This window comes from Adiantum capillus-veneris, unplaced genomic scaffold, assembly GCF_014529385.1.
Source record: "Adiantum capillus-veneris isolate H3 unplaced genomic scaffold, ASM1452938v2 Hic_scaffold_415, whole genome shotgun sequence".
In the NCBI taxonomy this organism is placed as follows: Eukaryota; Viridiplantae; Streptophyta; class Polypodiopsida; order Polypodiales; family Pteridaceae; genus Adiantum; species Adiantum capillus-veneris.
In genome coordinates this window covers 47,704-58,640 of record NW_028221510.1, presented here as the reverse complement: position 1 = coordinate 58,640, position 10,937 = coordinate 47,704, and the positions used below count along the sequence as shown (strand labels likewise).

The 10,937-nt window shown below is 43.2% G+C and overlaps 1 protein-coding gene across 1 annotated transcript; it reads left to right on the top strand.

Moving 5' to 3' along the window:
- Window positions 1-7,866: 7,866 nt before the first annotated feature.
- On the top strand, window positions 7,867-10,227 carry LOC147416871 (uncharacterized). Its single transcript, XM_086508008.1, has one exon. It carries the CDS (start codon window positions 7,867-7,869, stop codon window positions 10,225-10,227), a length of 2,361 nt encoding a protein of 786 aa, XP_086364134.1.
- The last annotated feature ends 710 nt before the right edge of the window (window positions 10,228-10,937 follow it).

Below are 10,937 nucleotides of genomic sequence, written 5' to 3'. Positions count from 1 at the left end.
TGGTCGCCCAGGTATCGCCAGTATGGACATGTACATACACATATTCTTTTGTAAAAACCTAATAAGAACTCACTATGCTCTACATATTACAGTAGAGCGAGTTCACCATATCGTCGTGCTCTTCTCCTCACACTCTCTCTCGCGTCGCACTTCCGCTCGTACTCCTTCAACGGCCCACACCTACTGCGTGTCAATGCCCTTGATATTACACTCGAATGCCTTGCACATGTATTAGCGTTGCCCGTAGGCGTACATATATTCTCTATTGTGGTAGCCACCGGCTAAATGACCATCAAAGAACCCTAAAGAGATTTTCCTCTTTCCCGTCTTCAACATCCTTAGCTACTCACAATCGTCAACAATCAAGGAGAGCTGAGTTTTAAGCTAGATACACAAGGAGAAGATGGTAGAGAGAGAATTCTCTGGGGAGATGGATGAAGTGGGCTTATAGGTGAAGCTTCAATGGAGGGGGTGTTGGGTCCAGCTTGAGGATCGCAAGGGTTGGGGGGGATGGGAAAGAGCCTGAAGGTGCTTAGTCGTCCATAAGAGAAGTGTGGAGGGTGGTATTAAGGATGGTGTAGGAGTAGCGATGATGGAGCTGATCCATTTCTAGAAGCTTCTCGTCTATGAAGGGGTAGGGTGTCGCTGTGGAGGTCATGGTGGCCTTTTCCACACAGCCTAATTTTTGGAGTTGTCCATCCACTGGATGGGAGCTTTGAACCACTGATTGCAGCCAGTATTTGTGGATGCCCACGAAGTCCCCCATCACGGCCCACACCGTGATCTCGAATGCCTTGCCACATGTATTAGTGTTTCCACTATCCTCCTTTATCACATGCATACATACGTATATTCTGTGTTGCGGTAGCTGCCGACTGAATGCCCCTTCAGTAACCCAAAGAGGTTTTCCTCCTACTCTCTTCAAAACATCAAACAGAACTCCATCTCGATGTTGGGTGCTACTCTCGCACAGACAATGATGGGTACATGTATGAGTGCTATGTCACAGATGTTGTAGAACTATAGAGAGAAGTAGGAGAAGAAGAAGACAGGTTTTAAAGTTGCAGACTCAACCCCATGAGACCTCAAGGATGAACTCACAGATGCGAAGAAGCTTTGGGTTGTTTTCGGCTGATGCGAAGCGAGGGTGTCACTTCAGATGCAATCACATACGCTTGCATCTTGAGGGCAAGGGTCACGGTCACAAAGCTCTAGGTTGTTTTTAACAAATGCAAAGAGAGGGCATGTCTCCAAATGCATGAACCTTGAAGGTATGTGGCATCACACAAGATGTTGATATGGGCACAAAACAAACATGATAATATTGTAAAATGGGGTCGTTGAAAGAAAAAATCGTGCTTGGCACTACCTTGGTCGACATGTATGCCAAATGCCATGCACTTCATAAAGCGCAAAAAGTGCACGAGGAGATTCCGACCTAGGATGTCATCTCTTGGAATGCACTGATTACGGGAAATGTCCAGCTTGAAGTGGCCAATAAGCTTTGAACCACTGATTGCAGCCAGTATTTGTGGATGCCCACGAAGTCCCCCATCACGGCCCACACCGTGATCGAGAATGCCTTGCCACATGTATTAGTGTTGCCACTATCCTCCTTTATCGCATGCAGACATACGTACATTCTCTGTTATGGTAGCCACCGACGGAATGCACTGATTGCGGGAAATGTCCCGCTTGAAGTGGCCAATATAACATTTCATTTCAACTCCCTCCTCTCCACGTGAGATTGAGACTGTGAGTTATCGTCATCAATGCCCGAGGGTGTTCGGCATGCAACGGTGACCACAGAACCTCATGCCCCCGCACCCACCACCCCTCACAGCTCTCAACATGGAGCAGTGTTGAACATCAACTCTCACGCAGGCTCACCATTGCAGCCTTCCTTCATCCTCCAGCTACTGCAGCAGCGCATGCCATCCTCCTCCGGGCTACTGTAGCAACGCACGCGAGCTGTCATCGCTTCTCATCGCCATCGTCATTTTTTGTGGGCTCATCGCCATCTGAGCCGGCTACTGCAGGAGCGCACACGGGCTCAACATCCTCCTCCCGGCTACTGCAACATCGTCATCGTCATCTCTATGGGCTCTCATAGACCTTGGCCCTTTGAAGACGTTTAATAAAACATTTTCATTTCATCTCCCTCCTCTCCACGTGAGATTGAGTCTATGAGCTTGAAGTGGCCAATAAGCTTTGAACCACTGATTGCAGCCTAGTATGTGTGGATATGCCCACGAAGTCCCCCATCATGGCCCTCACTGTGGATCGAGAATGCCTTGCCACATGTATTAGTGTTGGCCACTATCCTCCTTTATCGCATGCAGAGATACGTATATTCTCCGTTATGTAGCCGCTGACGGAATGCTCTGATTGCAGGAAATGTCCACCTTGAAGTGGCCAATATAACATTTCATTTCAGCTCCCTCCTCTCCACGTGAGATTTGAGATTGTGAGTTATTTTCATCAATGCCCGAGGGTGTTCGGCATTGTAGCGGTGACCACAGAACCTCATGCCCACGCACCCGCCCCTCACAGACTCTCAGCATGGGCAGTGTTGGACCACCGACTCTCACGCAGCATTGTCATTGCAGCCTTCCTTCATCCTCCCGGCTACTGTAGCAGTGCACACCATCCTCCTCCGGGCTACTGTAGCAGCGCATGCGGGCTGTCATCGCTTCTCATCGCCATCGTCATTTTTGTGGGCTCGTCGCCTTCTAAGCCGGCTACTGCAGTAGCGCACACGGGCTCAGCATCCTCCTCCCGGCGTCTGCAACAGTGTCATCGTCATCTTTGCGGGCTCTCATAGACCTTGGCCCTTTGAAGACGTTTAATATAACATTTCATTTCATCTCCCTCCTCTCCACGCGAGATTGAGTCTGTGAGTCAGTGTTCAGGAAAAATGTGTTTCAGCTTACTATCATTTGAGTTTTAAACTGGATCAGAGCCCTATGTGAGTAGGGCTAAGCACTGCACAACAAGCCAAATAAGTTAAAGTGTACCTCACTCGCAGATTGGAACAGCTACCACCGGACACTAGGTGACACTCTTAACAGTTGAGGGTTTGAGATAAGCACTGACAACATCTTGAGCGCACTCTGTACCACCAGACACTAGGTGACACTCTTAGAACAATATGACACTCTTAACAGTTGAGGGTTTGAGATATGGTAACGAATATCACCCTGAAAGACCTCTTGGTGGTGTGAGCTACACTTTTTGAAACGCTAAAAGTTTAGGTTGGAATCCCCTCCATTTGGTGCTTGGTTTTCCAAAGTCTACCAACAGTTACAAAAAATAGGTCTCATAGACCTTGGCCCTTTGAAGACGTTTAATATAACATTTCAAGCTATTTCATTTGATACATGTCCTCTCCACATGAGATTGAGACTGTGAGTCAGTGTTGGGGAAAAGTTGAAATTTCACCCTTGAATTATAGCATTGCCTTGGTCGACATGTATGCCAACTGCCATGCACTTCATAAAGCACAAAAGGTGCTTTCAATGAGCTTAATCTATGGGATGTCATCTCTTGGAGTGCACTCATTGTGGGATATGCCTACACATGAGAGAGAGAGAGAGAGAGAGAGAGGGAGAGAGAGAGAAGAAAGAGAGAGAGAGACAAAGAGAGAGAGAGAGAGGGAGAGAGAGAGAAGAAAGAGAGAGAGAGACAAAGAGAGAGAGGGATGGGGCAGCCGCTCTCTTGGCCCTAACCAAGTTAGGCATATCCCACAATCAGTGCATTCCAAGAGACGACATCCTACACACAGGCTTTGGCTATTGCTCTCTCTATGGCCACCTTGAGCCATAGAGAGGGAGGTATAGAGAGGTGGATAGGGGAAAAATAGAGATAGAAATAGATAGAGAGAAAAACATGTATAACACGGTGCTAAATATATATCTTATTCTTTCTTACAGAGATGGAGCACGTGCTTACCTCTGGAGGAGATTCTTCGGGGGTGATATTTTCTACCCCAGAGAGAGACCTAAGCAACAATTTACAAAATGCCAAGTGCGTTGCCCGAGGTGGCGATGGACCTGCAAAGAAGCAAATTTTAGGTGGACTAGGTATCATCCACATAGTATGCTCCAAAATTCAAGCCTCATGTGACAGAGCAGAGGCATCACAGGTTTCCTATAGAGAGAGCATTCACTGGTTGAGCCATTCACAATATGAGCAAGGGGTTTATCTTCATCGTGTAGAGGAACGGATGCAGCTACAGATAAATGGTATTTTGCAGCAGCAGAGCTCAATGCAAGGACAACTTTCTTGCATAGAAAGCAACGAGGCAAAAATCATGAGTCTCTTGGAGAGGTATGTTCTTGACAAGGATAGCATTGATTTCAAAAGCATTGTGCCTGAATTACGAAGTACTAGCAACAAATTGACCGCCGTAGCAGTACAACATATAACAGGTGTCTCCCAAGTTAGATCTATCTCAAACAAGCTCCATGCATTGGTAATTACCCATTGGCCCAAGAAGGGGATTAATGCCGTTGGAGATGTTCCATCCAGTTTAAAGCAGGGCAACCCTTGCAAGAAGTGAATTATGTAATCGATAGTAATACTCACTTCTTTCTCATTATAGACTTAGCGGATCTATATTTTGGTGGCTTTGGGGATATTGACTACATTTTGGGGGAGGCTTATGTATGTAGTGGATACCAATTTGCTCATGACTCTTGGTTGTCTTCTTTGGATACTACATTCTCAGAGGATCTCCATAATTGTAGTATTTTTGTTGCCACAGTGTCTTTTGGGTCACACCTCCCGTTCCCCGCCCCCCCTTGCCCTCTCTCTCTCTCTCTCTCTCTCTCTTTCTCTCAAGTTATGTTGCAGTGAAACTCTCTCTCTCCTCTCTCTCTCTCTCTCTCTCTCTCTCTCTCTCTCTCTCTCTCTCTCTCTCTCTGAAGTTATGTTGCAGTGAATCTCTCTCTCTCCCTCTCTCTCTCTCTCTCTCTCTCTCTCTCTCTCTCTCTCTCTCAAGTTATGTAGCAGTGAATCTCTCTCTCCCTCTCTCCCTCTCTCTCTCTCTCTCTCTCTCTCTCACACACACACACACACACACACACACATACACTCACACACACACACATACACACACACAAAGTATTCTAGGTGTGTGAAATGTCTAGAAGCTCTGGGCTATTTTTGGCAGATGCAAAGCGAGAGTGTCTCTCCTAATGTAATCACATGCACACCATTGCCGATGTGGTATTTGCTTTTGATTGCGTAAACAGAATGTACACAACAACCCAAGCCTCAATGCAACTCTACCAACTCAAATGGGGACCTGTCACGATGGTAACTCTTCATAATGAAGCACTTCGGGGCTGATTTGGATGCACCTTTGAATCCGTCTTGAGCAAAGGTTTCCAATGGTCAATAATGGGTTAACGTGGCGAATCCTAAAGGGTCAGGGGACCTCAGTTGGGTGAGAATCCGGTTGACGTGCAGTCTGGCGCGTTGTAACCGCAGCGGAAAACTGTCCGCCGCTGAAACTTAACCGACAATCGTCGGTGGGCTAATCGGATGGACTCGCTCCCACAACTATATCCTTAGTAGTAGTTAGATGAGATATAGAGAGACAAATATAGAAGTATATAGACATTTACCATGTGGGTTGGCAAGCCTCCTCTCACTAACTCTCTCAAAGAAAGATAGACATAGTTGGGAAATCCTTTCTTCTCCATACTCTCTTCTTAATTCTCTAGATACTAACCTCTATATACCTGTGAGTACTTATAAGAGTTCTTTTTTGGACAGATGGCTATTGGTCCAAAGGTGTTGTCTCCTGGACATGCAAGATGTAGAAGGATATGTCAAGCCTCTAGAGCTACGCGACGTGCAGTAGCGCGAGATAGAGTTTGACGTTCTCTGGGTGAGATTGATGTGCCTCGCTGGGAAGATTGCCAGCATTTGATAAACGTGAATCGATGCAATGAATTTCCTCAGGGAAGGATTGCATTGGATGTAGATAACGAGTCAATTCTCTCGCAAAGTTATGTAGGGATTGAAGTGGAAGACAATTTGGAAGCCAATAATGGAGATGTTCTTGAGGAGCCTGTAATTGTCTCCAGAGAGGGAGATTACTCCAAAGTTGAGACACTTTGCCTATCTATCACCTACTTATATTCTGAGACCACTTCCTTGATGCATATCTCTATGTTATCTATTTCTCATGAAAAGTGTATTCTTCACAACATATGCAACTTGGATTTTGCATGTTCCTTTTGTGGTGCTTTAGATTGGAAAACGGAAGCAAAGACCATTCGCACATTTGTGGGGAAGAGTTGTTGCAACTCAGGAAATTTTTCTTTGCCGCCATTAAGTGAACCTCCTTTAGAATTAAGGGAATTGATGCACGGGGGTAATACTAGAAGTAGAAAATTCTTGAAACATATCAGAGCATACAATAGTGTGTTGGCATTTGCTTCTTTGGGAGCTCATATAGATGAATCTCTCTGCCAAAGAAAAGGAATCTATACCTTCAAGGTGCATGGATCTATTTATCATAACATTGGTCCATTGATGCCAAAAGAGCGGTCAGGTCAAATCCCTCGCTTTGCTCAATTGTATTTTTTTGACACTGAGAATGAGTTGCAAAACAGGATGAGTCATGTTTCTAAACTCACCAGATGTTTTGAAAAGCTTGCAATCGATGATGCATCGAGTAAATCCATATGTTCAAGCTTTTAGGGGGTTTGCTACAATGGTCCAAACTTCCAATATTTCGGAGATTAAGATGGTCATTACTGAGAAGCGTACAAATGGCTTGCTCTAACAAGTGTGGAAGTTGCTGCAATCATGCCTGGTCAGGGTGAAGAGAGCAACATTGGCCATCGTGATATTGTGTTGAATCTTTTGGGTGGTGGTCTAAAACGAATCTCAAATTGCCATAGGTCATACATGCCTCTATTATATGTGTTGCTATTTCCAAATGGTGAAGAAGGTTGGAATCCTTACATACCCCAAGTGAACAGAGCGGAAGTAAGCAGAGCGAGTAAATGGAACTACAAAGTATATTTCTACAATGGATTTCTACAAGTATAGATTGCAAATTAGAGATGACACGACACAATGTCTTTTACGTGGTGGTAGGCTACTGCAACAATATATTGTTGATGCATATAGTTGTATGGAGGAGTTGAGGTTTTGTGGGTTCATAATCATCAAAGTGAACTTCGCAGTGAGGTGTATCAAGGCTTGACAGATATGGTTGGAGCAAGAGATGGAACAAGGGATGATAGAGAACTGTTATTGGGTGCTAATGTTGGAAGAAGGGTTGTATTGCCTTCTTCGTATATTGGTGGCCCTCACTATATGCACCAGCTGTACCAGGATGCCATGGCAATTATACACAAGAGAGGAAAACCTGATCTCTTCATTACATTCACATGCAATCCTGGATGGAAGGAGATACAGGATGCATTACTGCTTGGACAAACATCCAATGATCGTCCTGATCTTACTGCCCGTGTTTTCTACCATAAGTTCAAGGATTTGATGGGCTTGCTGATTAAGAGATCTATTTTTGGTAAGGTCATTGGACACATTTCTGTGATTGAGTTCCAAAAGAGAGGCCTTCCTCATGCTCATATTCTATTGATACTTGCATCTGAGCATAAGCCAACAGAGACATTGCATTATGATAAGATTGTGTGTGCGGAGCTTCCTGATAAAGTAATGTTTCCACAGTTGTATGATGTTATCAGTCGTTGTAATGTGCATGGCCCATGTGGAAACTTGAATAAGAATGCTCCATGTATGAAAGATGGGAAGTGCAGGTTTAAATATCCTTGAAGCTTCAGTGCATCGACTACTGTGGCTAGGGATGGATACCCAACGTACATGAGGAGGGATGATGGAAATTACATTGTTCGTAATAAAGTGCAAATGAGTAATAAATGGATTGTTTCATACAATCCATTTTTGTCAATAAGGTACAATGCACATATCAATGTGGAGTTTTGCTCCACTATATCCATTGTGAAATATCTCTACAAGTATGTGTATAAGGGACATGACAGGGCCACTGTTGTTCTACAAGATAGTGAAGGGATTCTAAATGAAGTTACAAACTATCTTAATGCTCGATATGTATCAGCATCTGAGGCTATCTGGTGTATACTTGGGTTTCACATGCATCAAGAGAAATCTGACATACAACGGCTCCAAGTTCACTTGCCTCATCAAAATCAAGTCATCTTTAGCGACAGAGCGACTGTACAGAGTGTGGTGGAGGGAGATGTTAGCAAAAAGACAACGCTCACTGAGTGGTTTGTTGCAAATCAACAATATCCAGAGGCCAAAGATTTGTTGTACATAGACTTCCCAACAAAGTGGTTTTGGAAGCCAGCAAGTAGAACATGGACTCAAAGACAGATTGGTGACATGATTGAAAGAATGTACCACATTGTTTCCAATGCTGGAGATTTGTACTATTTGTGTATGTTACTCAACATGTGCAAAGGATGTAAGTCTTTTGAGGATATTAGAACCTTCAATGGACGAGTATATGACACATTTAGAGAAACATGTAATGCACGAGGATTACTGCAAGTCGATGATGAATGGTTTCTTTGTTTGGAAGAAGCTTCTTTTCAGCAAACAAGGCAGCAATTGCGCCTACTGTTTGTAGTTATTTTGGTTTTTTGTGAACCAATACATCCTGGTGCATTGTGGAATCTCTTCTGTAAGGAGCTTTCTGAGGACCATGTATATCATATGAGGGTTCGCACAAATGATGCGAATATCTGTGAACACATGGCACAGAACCAAGCTTTGTCAAACTTAGAGACAATGCTTCAACACTATGGAAAGAGGCTCTCAGATTATTCTGGAATGCCCCAGGTGGATCACACCTTGCAAATTATGAGTGAGCATGGAGTGCTTGCTAAAGAGTTCATGTATAACAGAGAGGAACAAAGAGTATTGTCTGCTCGAATGGAATCATCTTTCAATGTTGGGCAAAGGGAAGCTTACAATCGGGTTTTACAAGCAGCTTGCATGAGTAGAGGGACTGTTTTTTTCTTGGATGGGCCTGGTGGAACGGGAAAGACTTATCTCTACAATGCTTTGCTCTCTCGGATACGCGGAGAGTCCAAAGTTGCTTTGGCATGTGCATTGTCCGGGATTGCAGCACAGCTTCTCAACAACGGAAGGACTGCACACTGTAGATTCAAGATCCCTATTGATATAACTTCTGAGTCCACATGTAACATTAAAGTAAACAGCCAGCTTGCTGAGCTGTTGCGAATGAGTTCACTGATCATATGGGATGAAGCCCCCATGGCTCATAGACACGCTTTTGAGGCTCTTGATAAGACACTAAGAGATGTCATGAAAAATGACATGTTGTTTGGTGGAAAGGTTCTCCTCCTTGGTGGTGATTTCAGACAGATATTACCTGTTGTACGCAAAGGGGGAAGAGAATACATTGTTAATGCATCTTTGTGCCACTCATACATTTGGCAACGTACAGAAATCATGCATCTAACACAGAATATGCGAGTGGTCAATTGTTTAAGTAATGTTATTGAAAGAGAGTTTGTACAATGGACACTTGATATTAGTAATGGCGATGTTTGTGATGGGGACATACTTGATAATGTGGCCCTGTCGGCTTGCATGATGCTACCACAAAATAATTTGCAAGCATTGGTTGCTTGCATATATAGAGACCTTGAAACACAGACTTGCCATGCATCTTTTTTCAAGGATAGAGCAATTTTGGCTCCACGGAACAAGGAGGTGGATACTATAAACAATTTGGACTTGCAGCAATTTCCTGGTACTTATAAGGAATATGTCAGTGCGGACTTAGTGTGTGAATCAAATTGTGATAGCATTTTATTCACAAGTGAGTTTGTAAATAGTTTAGATCTTGGGGGACGCTTTCCACTGCATGTTCTACAATTGAAACAGAATTCTCCAGTTATGTTGCTTCACAATTTGGATCTAAGAAGTGGTCTTTGTAATGGGACACGCTTGATTTGTAAGCAATTCCACAGCAAAGTGATTGAAGCAGAAATCATTACAGGGTCACATGCAGGAAATGCAGTGTTCATTCCAAGGATTGATTTTCTCATGGGATCTAGAGAAGGTCTCCCTTTTGATTTGAGACGCAGCCAATTTCCCCTACGTTGTGCTTTTGGGATGACAATCAACAAGGCGCAAGGCCAAACATTGGGAGTTCTTGGATTGTATTGATAGCCGTTTTTTGGCTATTATAAATTGTCATAGTGAGCTACCTCACCCTACTAAATTCACCCAAACACTATGGCTATCCCTACCATTTCACTGTATATAGGTGTGTGTGAGTTAGGGGACTTTTCTCGTATTTTCTTAAAAACCCTCAATTAGCTAGTCACTGGGCTAGTTGAGCCAAAAAAATACAAAAATAATTTTAAAAAATCTATATTATGGCCTCTTTGTGTGTAAATATTTCATTATATATATAGCCTAAATATAGGGATTTTTTATAATTATTTTGATATTTTATTTAAATATTTATACCTAGGTGTGTATTTTATTAAACTTATGTATGCCTTCTTTCATCCTCTTGCACCATAAGTGTATTTTTTGCCAATGTGTACATACTCTAACCTCATATTTTTCTTTTATACAAATCACCCCCACATTTTCACCCTCACCCTCGTGAAAACAAAAAAATTGATTTCTACTTTCTTAGTCATGTTTATTATATTATTTTCATTTACTTGCATACCTTTTCCTCTTTCACCCAAAATAATACAAAGAGGGACCATATCATATGATTCCAATATCTTTCCATATCCATAATTCCTCCATATTTATTTATTTATTTTTTACTCAATATTCTAACACCATGTGCTCATTGAGCTAAAATCCATGAATAGTCCATACACTAGTCCCACCATGTATATATTGCTTTATTCACC